Below are 16,154 nucleotides of genomic sequence, written 5' to 3' on the forward strand. Positions count from 1 at the left end.
TTTCCTCCTCCATTAGATTGTAAGTAAGCACCTTAAGAACAGAGACTGGAGGGGAATAATGGGCTGCAAAGGGAAGCTAGAGCATGGAGGGTCTTGAATGCCAGGCTAGTTTTAACAGGAAGTTTAGTTTCCAATGGTTCTATCTATTCGGTGCATTTCCCAAGCATTATTCCATATATTGCACAGATATTATTTATTTTTATCTTCTCTCTGATTTAGGTTTTATATTTTAATTGTATAATTTTCCTACAAATTTGTGTACTTTTGTTATAAAAATCATTCCTTAGTAAATTTGTTATTTTTGAAAAAAAAAAAAGAACAGAGACAGTCTTTTGCCTCTTTTTCTATTCCTAGTGTTTAGCACAGTGTCTGGCATGTAATAGGTGCTTAATAAATGTTGATTGATTGATTATAAAGATTATTTTGTTTTTGCCTTTCTATCCCCAATGCCTCACAGAATGCTTAGCACACAGCTTACACTAAGTAAATGCTTGTTGAATGATATATAGGGTATCCCAAATGTGTTGTGCCATTTTAAGCTTTTTAAAGTAGCTTAATAGCTTAAAAATGCACTAAGACTCTTGGTACGCTCTGCATAAGTGTGAGCTATTCTCTATATAGGAAACTTTCATTTCACTTGAGAACTGTCTACTTTGGACTTTAATATTGGTTGATTATCCCTGGATTTGAAGAAGAGAACTTTAGCAAGGTTTTTTTTTTATCTTCTTTTCTCCCAGAGATATCCAGTGTCCCCACAAACTAGAAAATAGAGTTTGGATGTGATATGTGTTCTCTTTAGCTTATGGCCCCGGGAAATGAGGGGGAGAGGGGGGCAAGAATAAATAAAATAAAATCAATTGGGAAGGAAAGAAAAGCTGTGTGCCAGGCAAAAAATGAGGCTGCGATATCAGGTGCTACATCTCGGGATTAATAAGAGTAGAGACAGTGAGTAATTGATTGGAGTCAAGTCATAAATCCTGAATGTTATACAACTCAGCAGTCATTGCTGCCAAAGGTACTGGAGGCACCAGCTGAAGCCTCAGTTACTGCAGCCAGCTCCAAATGGGAAATTTACTAAATCTGCAGAGTATGAAATAATAGTGTTTCCTTAAAATGCTTCCAGAGGGAGAAGGAGATGAAAGTCTCATAATTTTCAGCAGCATGTATTTGTCTTTTGAGGTTGGGGGTGGGGGATGAGAAGGAAACAGACAGAGAGACAGAGATAGAGAGACTGGGACACAGAAAGAAGGAAGGAAGAGAGAGAGTGCAGGAAAAGAGGGTATAGAGGGAAAAGCAAGGTATGGAGGAGAGAGAAGCAGGGCACAAAGGGAAGGGATGGGTGAAGGAGGGGAGAGAATCAGAATCAGAGGAATATTTTAGACCTCCCTGAATTATTGTAGTACCCCATGCAGGACAAGAAGAGTTTTTGGTTTCAAGTCAGAATTAACTTACATAAGAGAAACAGTACAGTGGAGTGAAAAGGAGGAGTAGCATCTCAGGTGTGAGGGCTTGCTAAGCCCTTTTCAGGGCTGCTCATCCACCTTTGGTGTCTACTTGTCACCTGTGGCTCAAAAAGCTGTAGCATGGGCAGCAGCCACACCTTGGTAAAACTGTCTCAGCAGAAGGGCTAAACCAGGTCAAGGACAACTAAGAGGCTTCAAACCCACTGGTGAGTTAGAAGGGTGTCTACCCCAAGCATATGAAGACTTCACCCAGTGGAATGGGCAGATGAGAACAATTTGTTCCACTGGCTGTGAAGGTGGCTGCAGCAGGGACTGTGGAGTGCTAGGAGCTCAGTCAGACATTGAAGATGCCAAGGTCATCCACTGCATACCAAGCCATCACCAGTAGTTGTGACTTTCACCCTGCCGCTGGACTTTGATGACTTTGGTAGAGAGAGTGAAGCTGATGACTTTGTGCAATTATGCCTCATCTAAATCCAGTTCAAATGAAAGTCAGAACATTACACTGTGATGTCATTGGTCCTCTTTGAAAATGAAGGACAAACAAGCAAACAACAACAATAGACACTTGTGACATGAATGAAAGAATGGATGCCTTAATTCTTATTTCCCTTATCCTACTCCTCAATAATTCCCTGAACAGGGGACATGAAGGGGGATGAGAGCTCTCATTTAGAGCCATGCTTCTATATCATGCATCATAAATGTGGTAGATTTTTTAAATTGCTTTTAATTAGCTCTACTCTTTACCCTTCCTTCTTTCCTGGCCTCCCATTTTCTCCTCTCTTCCTCCTTCCTTTCTTCCTTCTACATTTCATCTTTCCTCTCTCTCCCTCCCACTTTCTTCCTCCTTCTCTCCCCCCTCTGTTTCTGTCTCTCTTTCTCTTTGTCTGCCTGTCTCTTCTCTGATGGGGGCTGCATCATTGAAATCCTTTCACATCATTTGCCTGTGAGCGCCATGGGTATATTCTGGTTAGAAAACTTGGTCACATTGTTCTCTGGGACTGTCATTGCCAATACTGGATGAAGAAAACTAACTCAAGCCTTACATGCAGGGAAAATTGGCTTCCTGAAACGCTTTAAGAATGAAAGTCTTTAAGACCTTCACCAAAAGCCTGGAAGTTCATTCCATTGGGCAGATATTGCCTTTTAGATTCCCTTCTGTCCATCTGAATCACCTCTCAGTGCTACTGGAGAGATTTGCAAAGAATGGCTGTGCAGTTCATTTTCTTCCAGCCGAGGCTGGCTGGTTTGTTTGGCAGCTGCTGCTTGTGAATTATTGCCTGTGTAAGGCTGGAAGTCCACTGAGATTATGTGGTAAGAGTGTCCAGGCCTTGAGTGAGAAGATCTGGTTTCCTTAATAAAGACTGAATTTCTCTATCCCATCCTACTGTCTTTGAATTTGGCCTGTACATATGGTTCCTGTCAGTAGTGAATCAGCTTCCAAAATGGGGAAGTGACAATTAAAGGCTGTCTCAGGCTTCCGTCATTGCACCTCTCCTTTAGTTGTACTGATGACCAGAGCTTCGTGTCTTGGAAAGAAACTGACTTGGAGTCAGAAGGCCTGGGATTGAGACAGATTTTTGTTTACTGAAGAAAAACACCTTATTTTTAACAATACTATGTAAGTTACAGGAATTGATAATGTGCATTAGTAGAGGAAGTTTATGCACTAGAAATTCCTTACACCGATGAAATTATAAGTCTGACTAATAATAATAATAATAACAATGTAATATTAATAACAACAGTGCCAACAACAACTTGTCCAAAGACTTTTTCTGAACACCATAAACATAAAAATAATGATAGATGATGGATAGATAAATGGTAGATAAAGAGTTTATTAAGCACTTGCTATTTGTAAGACACTGTACTAAGCAAATAATAATAAATTAAATCAACAAGCATTTATTAACTAACCACCTATTAGACTGAGTTAGAGTTTTCAGTTTTCCTCCAGCTGCCTTTACCTACCTACCTCCTTGTTGGTACCTAGCAGAGTGCTTTATGCATTTAAGGTACTCAGTACATGTGTGTTCAAAGGAATCTCTGAATCTCTATTTCAGTATCTGTTTTCTTCATGCTCTTCATCCTCCAGGTCCCCCGTGCAGGTGCCCTAATTGATTCTACCTTCTTTGAATAATAACCAATATTCAGACACTTCTCCCTTCTTCCTCTTCTCATTCAGATCTGCCTGGACTGTGTCCCAGATTTTCTTTGTATCCCCAGCACTTGTAGAGTACCTGACATATGGTGGGTGCTTAATAAAAGCTTATTAACTTACCGACTGGCTGGAGCATTTTTATACCCTTCAAATCATACTCTTCCTATATTTTTAAGCTAGTATTGTCTAAAAGTGACATTTTGAACCAATCTGAAGTTTCAATAGTAGATGTTACAATGTAATGAACAGAGCTCTGGAATAGGAATTAGAAGACTCATGTTCTGGTCCTAATTCAACCTCCCATTCAATGAGTGACTTTGCTTAAATCTCTTTCCCTCACTGGATCTCTGCCTTCTCACCCATGAAATGAAGTGATTGGCTTGGAATTCAGAAGTTCTTAACCTTTTTTTGTATCATGTGCCCCTTTGGCAGTCTGATGAAGACTGAATTCTTTCTCAGTAATATTTTAAATGCATTAAACAAAATGCACAGGAAACCAAGTATGTTGAAAAACAATTATCAATTTTTTGAAAAGTCACGTACCCCAGGTTAAGAAACCTCTGGTAGATAATCCCTAAGAATGGTCCCAGTTCTGAGATGCTGTGATTTGGAAAAATGCTCTCATGTTGCACATTTCCATTTCCACATATCTACATAGCCAACTTGCATGTCTTGAACACGCTCTATCTTTGTGTCTGCCTATTGAAATGTTGTTTTTTAAAGACACAGCTTAGCAATGTTTCCTCTATGAAGCCTGCCCTATTTCCCTGACCTAAATATAATATTTTCCTCCTAACATTTTCCTAGAGCTCTTTGGATCTTTTCTTGGTTACCGTTACATTCTACTTTGTATCATAGGGTCATGTGTGTGCATATGTGTATATGCACACACACACACACACACACACACACACACACACACTGCTACATCTGCCTATTTGATTCCAGGTTTCTTGAGGGCAGGGTTTGTGTAATTTTTTTTTTATCTTTGGATCCTGGGCACCTAACACGATGCACAATAATATACACTTAAAATGTTTTTTTTTTAATTTTGTTACTGTACACCTTCATCTTTTGTATTGGTGTAGATAAGATATAAATAGGATAAGGAGAATCACATAATCTCCAAGTTAGAAGAGACCTCAGAGTCAATCCAGTCCAATCTGGACAAAAAGTGTCCCTACCATGTATCTCAAAAGATCTGGATTGATTTCTATCTCTTCTGCTGCCTGTGTGGATTTGGATAAATCATCTCACCTTTGAGAAAAGAGGGAGGTTCAGTTTCCTCATTTGTAAAATGACGATATTGGACTGAATGACCTCTGAAGTCCCTTCCATCGCTATAGATATAATTCTCTAACTTTTCACATCCTCCACAAATTATTGTTTAGTTCCTGCTTGAAAATCTCCAGGGAGAGCCAACCCACCATCTTCCAAGACAATCCATCCCACCTTTGGACAGTTATCATTGTTAGGAAATTGTTTCCTTTTATCTGGACAAATCTCTGTCCCTCTGTAGCTTCCACCTGTGGCTCATACTCTGGCCCTCTGGGGGCAAGCAGACAAATCTAATCCTATTCCCACATGTTCTTGTTGTTAAATCATTTTTCAGTTGTGTCCGACTCTCTGTAATCCCATTTGGGGTTTTCTTGGCAGAGATACTGGAGTAGTTTGTCATTTCCTTCTCCAGCTCATTTACAGATGAGGAATTGAGGCAAACAGGGTTAAGTGACTTGCCCAGGGTCACACAGCTAGAACGTGTCTAAAACTGGATTTGAACTCACGAAGATGAGTCCTCCTGAATCCAGGCTATAGCCACTGAGCCACCCTAGCTGCCCCCTGGCAATCTCTCAGATAGTTGAATAATACCATTCATGTCTCTTTCCACAAAGCTCTCCTCTCTAATCTAAATAGGCCCATTTCCTTTACCTAGAGATCATTTTATTTTATAGTTTCTATTCTCCTCCTTCATCATGTAATCACATTTGCGCATTTGTGGGCAAGTAGAATGTTACAGTGATTCCCAATGTCAGCTAAAGTGTATGTAACAGAGGCACTTGTTTTCTGAAAGAAATACTGAGAAGATCAAGGAATCTTTTGCCATTTTCTTTTTTTATTTTGTCTAGGCCTGTGATTTGATAAGTAGGAGGAATTGCTGGTATAGAAACTGCCCCCACCAATGCAGAGCAACAACTGATCTTTGATTTATATTGTTACAGAGTCACCCATGTCACTGAGAAGTGACTTACTCATGGTTGTACAGCTAGTGTGCATCAGAGCACTTGGACCCGGGTCCTCCTGATCTCAAGGCTCACCCTAGCTTCACCTGACCGTCCTAACTTTTTTCTTTGTCTTTAAAGGAAGACTGGATGTTGATGGTGGCCATAGTGTGTTGTTAAATTGTTCACACAGAATTGTTCCTTTCTTCTTCTATCACCAGGCCTCCTGAACCCGTTTACAGCACTGTGAACAAACTATGTGAGAAATCTTCCTCTCCTCGGCACTACTCACCAGTTGAGTGTGACAAAAGCTTCCTCCTTACCTCTCCCTACCCCCACTACCACATGGGCCTCCTCCCGGATACAGAGATCACCAGGTACAGTCTGTGCTCTTTTTATCTCTCTCTTCTCTAGTTTGAATCAGCTTCACAAGAACAAGTCTCGTGTGTAACCCTCTCCTTCTCTTCTACAGCACATATGGAAATGTTTGGTATTTGTTAAGTTCAGAATAAAAATAAAGCTAAACGGGGAAAAAAAGAATGTGTGTAATACCCCTTGGTTCACTGTTGTTGTTTTGTTGTTTTTTTACATGATGGTCAGCCCTGACCATTTATATTTATATAGATTTATTAGTTATTATTACCATTTATATAGATGTGACTATGGGGTGCTACCTCTGTGTTTAGGGAAATTAGAGCAGCACCCTTTTTTTGTTTTGATTATTTGGTCACATGGGAGCTTTTCAGAATATAATTGTAGCATTACAGGTGCTATTCAATTTAACAAATATTTCTTAATATTACATCCCCTCAAGGAGCTTATTTTCAACCAAAAAAATTGTAAAGTATTTTTAATTTGGTTTTTTTGTTCTTTTAAAGACGCTGGAGCTCAGAGATTTCTAGGGAAATTTGACAGATACTAGAGTATGTGGTCGGTCTGCTTTTCTCCACAAGAAATGCGAGAAGTGCTCTTAATTTTAAAACCATCGGACACTTGATCCCCCAAATGTGTTAAAGACTAATTCTCTCTTCAACTCAGTGTCTTTCCAGCAATAGACAATAGGATGTTTGAGGGTCATATCCACAATAAATAAATAGACAATTTTGCTTGAGAGAGATGAGAACAATTTAGTAAGGACTATGAAGCATGTAAACTCTCGAGGAGATTTCTAGCTCACGTATAATCACACAAACCCTCAAAATGACTTCTATAAATTGTATGAGAGGCAGCCTGGTGTTGTACTAGATTAGATGTCCATTGATTGGAGAATGGCTAGACAAATTGTAGTACATGAATGTAATGGCATATTACTGCCCTGTAAGAAACAGTGCTTACCTGCTACTGAAAAATTACAAGCTCTTCAAGGAAATGGATTGTAGCTTATCTACATTTCTTATCTCCTCCAGTACCCATGAAAGAGTTTTGCCTGTAGTTGGTACTTAATAAGTGTTTTATTGAATAAATGAATGTATAAATAAATTCAAATAATTTTATATAAAACATAAACAATGCAGTATATAATATTTGGGCAGCTAGGTGGTGAAGTAGAAACAGTGCTAGATCTGGAGTCAGGAAGACCTGAGTTCAAATCCAGCCTCAGACACTACCTCTGTTGACCTGTGGCAAGTCACTTAACTCTGTTTACCTCTGTTGCCTCATCTGTAAAATGAGCTGGAGATGGAAATGGCAATCACTCCAGTATCTTTGCCAAGAAAACCCCAAATGGGGTCACAAAGAGTAGGACACGACCGAAACAACTGAACAACAACAACAATATGTAATATTATGATATTGTGATTCAACCAGAATATCACTCTGGCAATTGCATGTCATTATTCTTCCTAAGGAAAATAAAGAGCTTTAAGTTCATATAATGGGAGTTATTTTTGCCACCTTCTAATGCAAATAAGTTTATTACCCCTTCCTTTCTGTAGTGTCCAAATAATAATAATAGTAATATAATCCTCATAATCTAGTGTGGATAAGTAGGTCATCCTGAGTTACTCAAAAGTCTGGAGTTGATATGTTATAATGGATCTTTGTACCAGTAGAGTTGCAAATATAATGTTAGTAACTCTTTTCATACTTGACTACTATTTTCCCCAACTCATCAAGTCAATTGCTCTAGGTCATATTCTCAAGACAGTCAATTAAGAAACATTCATTAAGCACTTACTCCATGCCAAGCACTCTACTAAGCAGCTGAAATGTAAATACAAAGAGAAAGTCCCTGACTTCAGGGAACTTACATTCTAATGGGGGAAGACAAAACACGAAAAGAAAGCTGAGAAGTGGTAAAGGGAGGCAAAGGTACCAAGCATGGCAGATGAAGTCTAGAATGCAACCTAGAGAGGAATGAGATATGATTGACTCGGATGCTCTCCTTAAATGCAGATTCTAGGAGGGAGAGGCCACAAGGGTGTAGGGCACTTCTACTGTGTCTATTCCACGACCGGAGAGAGGATTCACAATTAAAAGCAAGGCATCATAGAGGAAGTCTAGAGTGCAGCCTGGAGAGGAATAAGGACAGGCTATACATACTTAGCCAAGTTATTAGGAGAGGGAAGAAGGAAGGGAGAGATGAAGGAGGAGAGAAGGAGACAGAGGGAGAAAAAGGATTGAGGGAGGTAGAGATAGAGAGAGAGAAGAGGAAGGAGAGATGGAGAAAGAGAGAGAAGAGGAAGGAGGGAGGGAGAGAGAGAGAAAGAAAAGAAGAGAGAGAGAAAGAGACTGGGGGGGAGGAGTGGCGAGTTAATAGGAAGATGTGGGGAAAGGTGCCTCCCTTCAGATAATGAGAACTGGGAATGATTCATCAAGGTCATTTTGCTTTAGTTTAACCCAACTCTAATATTCCTTCTCAGAAAGGTATTTGCCTAGTTAGGTTATCAGTATGAAAACATGGAAATATAATTCAGAATGGTGTGAGGGCAAGGAAAATGTGGACGTCGCAGTGATTCAGAGTGAAAATGAGTCTATCTAGCAGATCTCTTTGGAACCTTATTTCTCTCTTTGACTGTTCTCTAAGGGTATGCTTATAAGTCAATTGCTTATATCCCCTGGGGGCAAGACTAGCAAATTCTATAATACATAATGCATTTTTGGAAACGCGTGCAGAAACAATTTTTTGGATGTGTAATCCTCTGAGATGCTTCCACCATATTAACAATGCTTAGTGCTTAATAGTATTGCAAAGTGCTTTATCTATATTAATTGAAGCCACCTTTATTTCTAAGGAGTCATAGAAACCGTTTGTCAATAGAATGAAGCATATCATTCTGAAGTTGGGATGGCAAAGCTGCCATTTGCCAACAGGAGGAAGAAGCAGAAAATAAAAATACATTGTTAGAAAATTGTTTGCAGTTATTTCTATCAGTTATGCTATTATGCTAGACTGAATACCAGAGAGCATTGACTTGGTTAACCAGCGACTTGGAATGTCATCTCCCCCATCATATCCTACCCTTCCCTCTGGGCCTACATCAGATGCCACATCCTCCTTGAAGCCTTCTCTAATTCCTACCCCTACACTTTCAAAAACTGAGAATGAGCTCTTACTCATCCAAAATCCTAGCACTTTGAATTTCTCTGGATGCACCATATTCTGGTCTGTATTAGAGGCTTTTATTTACATGTCTTAGACTCACAGCTCAGTTGCAAGTTCTTAAGGAGAGGAACCATTTCTAATTTGTATCTTTGTGTCTATACCTAGTCCAGTTTCTACTGAATAATTCATAGAAGATGCTTAATAGATGTTTATTGCATGAATAAATAAGTAAATTGTTATAATCACTGGTATGCATAATATTTAGAAGGTGATTCTTTAACAACAGAAAAAAAAGTAACCCTCCAGCTTTCCTGTTAAAGACTCTAGAGTACATGGATTTGGAGAAAAAGTTTACAGACATCAAAATGTTCTCAACCTACTCTTGTCCAACAGAGTGTGAGGAATGCCCTTAACTTTATGACTCCATGGATGCGTTTTGTCACCCAAATCGTATGGAGGCCATTTCTCTCTTTACCATGGGGTCTTTTCAGCAGGGACAATACAACTTTTGATGGTAAGATCCCTAGTAATAGCCATTTCGTTTGAGAGAGGAAGATAAAAATTTAATGCATATTAGGAAGGTTGTGGACCATGCAGAAGATTTCTAGTTAGGTACCATCCTTTGTTGTTGTTCCATCATTTCATTCATGTCAAACTCTTCATGATCCTATTTGGGATTTTCTTAGCAGAGACACCGGAGTGGTTTGCCATTTCCTTCTTCAACTTATTTTACAGCTGAGGAACTAAGGCAAACAGGATTAAGTGATGTGACCAGGGTCACACAGCTAGTGAGTGTCTGAGGTCAGATTTGAACTCAGGTCATATTGACTCCAAGACCAGCACTCTATGGACTGTGCCACCTAGCTGCCCAATCCTACAGATTCACAAAATACCTTCCATAAATTGTGAATACATAGTGTGAGAGGTAGTCCACTGGAGTAATAGAGAGAACCAGTTTAAGAAACAGTAAGAGGTAGCAGGTTGAAGTTCTACCACAGACTAAATATGCAACCCTGGGCAAGTTACTTAATTTCTCAAAGCTCTGGGAAACTTTCTAAGACTCCAGTTGCTGGACAGTGGAAGATTTATACTAGTAGAGAGAGTTTCTTCCTGGGAAATCCCCTACAAAAATGAAATCATGGGTCTGGACTAAATTACTAACAGTAACCCTGAAGAGACAAGATATCCCCAACATTTAAGAGGTCAAAGGATATGAACAAAAAGTTTCCCAAAGAAGAACTGCAAACTATAAATGAAAGTTTGGAAACACGTGGAAATAAACCACTAACACAAAAAGAAATAAAAATAAAAATAACTGAGTTTTTAATCTCCCCAATCCTTGCACATTGGCAAACATGGAAAAAATAAAGTAAACTAAAAATAGTCAGTATTGAAGGGGCTATGAAAAGACAGGCACAGTAATGCACTGTTGGTAGAGATATTCGTTGGTCTAAACATTCTGGTTATCCTTTCAGAATTACACTAGAAAAGTGATTAAGCTGTTAATACCTTTTAATCTAGTGATGTCACTATTCAACATGTACCCCAAGGAGGTTAAGATCAGAAACAAAGTTCTTATATAAATATTAACATTATTCTTTGTGGTAACAAACAACTAGAAATGAAGTGTATTTCATTGATTGGGAAATGACTGGAAAATGGTAATATAGGAATATTATTGTGTCATAATAAATGATAAAATGAGAAATTCAGAAAAATTGGGAAGATGTACATGCACAGATACAGCGAAAGAAACAAATCAAAAGAACAGTGAACACAATGACTACAAGAATGTAGATGAAAATATAACTTAAAGTTAAACTCTGATTATTTTTTAATTCTGGTCTTTGAATTAGTTGGGGGGTACCTGAAGGGTAATATCTACTCCTTGCCAGCTTATTCTTTAGTAAGGCAAAAGTGTCCTTTAGATGCAACTAGTTTTAGAGATGTATCACATATTTGTTTTCTGAAATAGTCTTTACTTCAGAAATGTTAAAAATTAATAATTATTTAAAGAATTCACGATTTAATCTATTTGGTCATTCCCTCCCCTAGTACAGATCACAGATATGCCTTAGTAAATTGTCTTCCTGACTTTCTGAAGCTACTTAAAGAAAAGTCATTGCTGAGCAGCTAACACTTTGATTGACAAGGGTTTTAAAACATAAATAGACTGTAGTGAGGTGACAGACATACAGGACATCTTTGGGCTTATATTTGAAGAGTTTCTAGCATACTAGGATGGAGGCAGCTAGGTTGCTCAATGGATAGAGCTCTAGACCTGGAGTCAGGAAGACCTGAGTTCAAATCCAGACTCAGATATTTACTACCTGCAAAACAGGGATGATCATTTCCTCGTACCTACTTCACATGATAATTGTGAGGCTCAAATAAGATAATTTATGTAAACTGCTTGGCAAACTTTAAAGTGCTATATAAATGTCAACTATTATTACCTTTTTGTCCTCACAATAGCTGCCATGAGGTTAATAGTGTCAGAATTATTATTCCCATTTAATAGATTGGAAGATAGACTCTTGGCAGGGAAGATGGGGCACAGACTCAAACCCAAGGTTTTGACTCCCAGTCTTTCCAGTGTTGTCTGTAACACAGTAAGACTGTGTTGAATCAGAGACAATTGAATCAGAGACAAGATTCAAGAGGTTTGATTTCCACATGCACATATAATCTCTTTGTATAGCTGTGTTATAGTTTCCTTAACTCTAGAAACAAACATGTATGGATCATCTGTCTACAAAGAATTTTATAAGATATTATTCATCATTTATTTTATAAGTATTATTGACCATTTTTTATGGCAAGTATCAACTAGGCCAGTTGTTGAAAATGGATATAAGCTGACAAAGTTCTGGTAGTCATTAAATGAATTCCTAATCCTCAGGCTACCTGAGTAACTGTTTTCTTCTGTTTACGTGTTAATTGCCCTTGATTATGAAGAATCAGAAACATTCAAATTACCATACTGTGATCCCTTTGAGTCACCTGCCATTGAGATGCCCTGATCATGAATCACTATAAACTCAAAAGAATCACAATCCCAAATGAGCTGCAGGGCAATAGAAAGATATATCATGGATGCAAATAAGGCACAGGTAATTATCAACAATGACTTATGCCTAACCAGTGGCATAAAAAACATCATGGAGGGCATGAATGACCAGAAAAAGGAGTAGTCTGGTTTTGTAGCAAGTTAAAAATAACAGATGGATGGCACTTTGCTACCCTGCTGTTCACAATGTATTTTGACTTTGAGTAGATAATTTATGGAGTACTTAGAGAATAGCATGGACAAATAATTGAACAGGATGAGAAGGTAGGAGCTGAGCTATGATCTTCACTCAGGGTGGACATGCAGATGAGATCAAGGATCTGTTGAAGTATCTAAGAAAGGATGAGAGTTGGCATGTGGTGCAGTGGAGAGAGTGTTGGACTGTAGAAGAAGATCTAGTTCTATTTTTTTTTTTTTTAGGCAATTGGGGTTAAGTGACTTGCCCAGTCACGCGACTAGTAAGTGTCAAGTGTTTGGTCTGAGGCCAGATATGAACTCAGGTCCTTCTGACTTCAGGGCCATTGCTCTATCCACTGTGCCACCTAGCTGCCCCTTGAGTTTGATTTCTGCCTCAGTCACTTATTAGCTGTGCAACCCTGGGCATGTCACAATCTTTATCAGCCTCATTTTTTCCAGCTGTAAAATGGGGATAATAATAACACACCTCAGGGTTGTTGTGAGATGATATTTATAAAGTGCTTTGCAAATCTTAAAGATATATATGTATATGCATGTATGTGTATATGTATATAAGCTGTCTTTTTCATACATGTCATTTTGCTCATTAATTCAAATGGAAGAGGGTCAGAAGAGCTCAGCACTCCTAAAACATATTGTTTTTTCCACGTAATCTACCCCTCCTCTAAACTTCTCCATTTTCTTTAATGGAATCATCATCCTCTCAGACACTCAGGTTTATGATCTCAGTGTTTTCTTTCACTTCCCTTCTTCTCCTGTCTCTAACACTTATCAGCTCTGTGCCCATGATAGGTTTACTTTACTATCTCTCTGAGTCTTAGTAGCTTTACTTACAAAACAAAGATAGTCATTTCCTCTTACCTACTTCACATGATAATTGTGAGGCTTAAATAGGATAATTTATGTAAACTGCTTGGCAAACCTTAAAGTGCTATATAACTATTATTACCTTTTTTTGTCCTCATAATTACATGCCATGAGGTCAATAGTGCCAGAATTATCCCCATTTAATAAATTGGAAAATTTCTTAAATACGTATTGTCTCCCCTAACTAGAAGATGAGTTCTTTGAAAATAAGGACTAACAGCACAATACTTGGCACATAATAGATACATAATAAATGTGTATTGATTGATTGATCTGATTTGCTTGTAAATATATGGTCTTTAAGACCAGAATTGCTAACCTAGGGTCCATGAACTTGACAATGTTTTTTTTTTAATGTAATAAGAATATAATGTAATAATATAATAATTTCAATGTAATAAATAACATTTTATTTTATATATTTTAAAGCATTATTCTGAGAAGGGGTTCATAAGCTTCATTAGACAACCAAAGGAGCCAATGACACACTTAAAAAAATGGTTAAGAAAGTCTAAAACATCCCCGATAAATGATCATCTGACTTCTGTTCAAACATATCCAGTGACAGAGAGGAGCTCTTCCCAAGGTAGTCCATTCTCCTTTTGAGAAACTATACTGTTAGGAAATCTTTTTTTTTTAATGGAACCAAAATCTGCCATTTTGCGACATCTATTCACTGTTCCTCTTTCTGGACCCCAAGCAGGACTGGTCTAATTCTCCTTAAAGGGCAGTTTGGTATAATGGAAATAGCACAAGTAGCGTCATAAGACCTAAGTGTAGCACTTATTATGTTGAACCTTGAACAGCTCGTTTAAACTGTCAGCCTCAGTTTCCCACTTTGTGTAGTAGGGACAATATTTTAAAGTGTACCTTACAGAGCTATTGTACAGAAAATACTTTGCAAACTTCAAAGTGTCAAAAATCTGAGATGTTAGCATTTCACATGATAGCCCTTCAAATACTGAAAGACTGCAGTCATTCCTGCCCAGTCCTCTCAGACCCAGTTCCTTCATAGCATTCTCATATGGCCTGTCCTCCTATAGCCTCATCATCTTGACTGCCCTATCTTGAACATGGTCAGCACAGTTTTCAGTGATTTTTGAGGGGTAAGATGCCTTTACAGGTTGATTGCTGTCTTTATTGGTATTTTCCTGCTGATAAATAGGAGATGAAGATTTTCTGGGCTCAGACTATAAAATAAATTGGTGGCAAACTTGGATTTAGAAGCTGTAGCCCCTGATTTTCTGTTTTATTGCCAATAAAAGCTGCTTCCGTCAACAGCCTCAATGCTCAAATTCCCTTCAGTCACTCATTTTGAAAAGAGATAAGGTTGAGTAAGGATAGTTTTGTTATAGAAAAATTAATACCAATCAAAGTATTCTGGAATTTGGTTTTAAGCGAAACTGTAGAATCTTAGAGTTGGTTGGGACCTAAAAGACCATCGAATTCAACTCTTTTATCTGATGCATGTCTACCTTCTAAAATATCTCTGACTCACAAACCTACTCATCATTACCTAACCGCATAAAAATGGGTCCAAGAAGCACAACCACAAAACCTTAATTTGCTTCTCTGACAACAGAACTAAAAGGTCTGTGGAAGTGTTTGTCTCTAAGATAAAAGGGATGGATATGGGAAAGTATGGGAGTTTTTCTCTTTTTTTTTTTTCAAATGTTGGAGATGTTCCCCACATATCCTTTACTCTCCTTTCAGAACCTGTTAAACAATAATCCATAAATGTATCTGAAATCTCCAAGTACCTTATATCTTTTTTTTCTTTTTTTTTAGGCAATTGGAGTTAAGTGACTTGCTCAGAGTCACATAGCTAGTAAGTGTCAAGTGTTTGGTCTGAGGCTGGATTCGAATTCAGGTCCTCCTGCCTTCAGGGCCAGTATTCTATCCTACTATGTCACCTAGCTGCCCTAAGTACCTTATATTTTCAACCCATGCAAAGACATTATATTTTCAGCCTATACTCATCCTCAAATTCTTCTTATCAGTAAACTGAGGTTAGTGATAACCTATTTCAAAAGCTCACATATAATGGACCCTACGAATCCCTAGAAAGAGGCAGGAGCTGGACAGATTAAGAATAATCTCTGTATTGTGAACAATGACCAGATAGTTGTTTTTCATAGTTTTAATTAAAAATAAAACTAAGTATATTTTAAAATGACATCAACCTTTTAAGAGCATGGCACATCTCCTGGCATAATAAATTCCATATTCTTACTTAAATACTTTAAATGCTAAATAAATTTACTTAAATATTTAAAATTTACATAGTAAACTTCATAATACGGGATAGTGAAGGACAGTGTACCAAATCTGTGATTATCAGTGTAGTGGTATGGAATCTCCCTCCACCAATAAAGATGGGCACCTTGTCTGTAATTTGTCTTAGAAAGCTGAAAGGGCACCAATAGATTAAGTGATTTGCCTGGGGTCACATAGCTAGTATAGATTAGAGGCAAGACTTAAACCTAGGTCTTCCTGATTTCTACAGTCCCTTATCTACTACATGATGCTCTCTCTCCCTCTCCCTTTCCCTTTACTCCCTCCTTCTCTGTTTTCTTCATTTCTTTTCTTCTTCTTCTTCTTTTTCTTCTTCTTCTTCTTCTTCTTC

The 16,154-nt window shown here is 38.1% G+C and overlaps 1 protein-coding gene across 3 annotated transcripts in view; it reads left to right on the top strand.

The window, feature by feature from the left end:
* DLG2 (discs large MAGUK scaffold protein 2) overlaps window positions 1-16,154 on the top strand; it is a 1,559,742-nt gene that overhangs the window by 924,312 nt on the left and 619,276 nt on the right. For 2 of the 3 annotated variants that reach the window (XM_027848244.1, XM_027848243.1), the window contains one exon: window positions 6,071-6,226. The exons of the other annotated variant lie outside the window; for it this stretch is intronic. In XM_027848244.1, coding sequence (XP_027704045.1) covers window positions 6,071-6,226 — 156 coding nt within the window. The remainder of the gene's footprint in view (window positions 1-6,070; window positions 6,227-16,154) is intronic. 3 annotated transcript variants of the gene reach the window in all.

Source organism: Vombatus ursinus, unplaced genomic scaffold (assembly GCF_900497805.2).
Source record: "Vombatus ursinus unplaced genomic scaffold, bare-nosed wombat genome assembly UNPS02005659.1, whole genome shotgun sequence".
In the NCBI taxonomy this organism is placed as follows: domain Eukaryota; kingdom Metazoa; phylum Chordata; class Mammalia; order Diprotodontia; family Vombatidae; genus Vombatus; species Vombatus ursinus.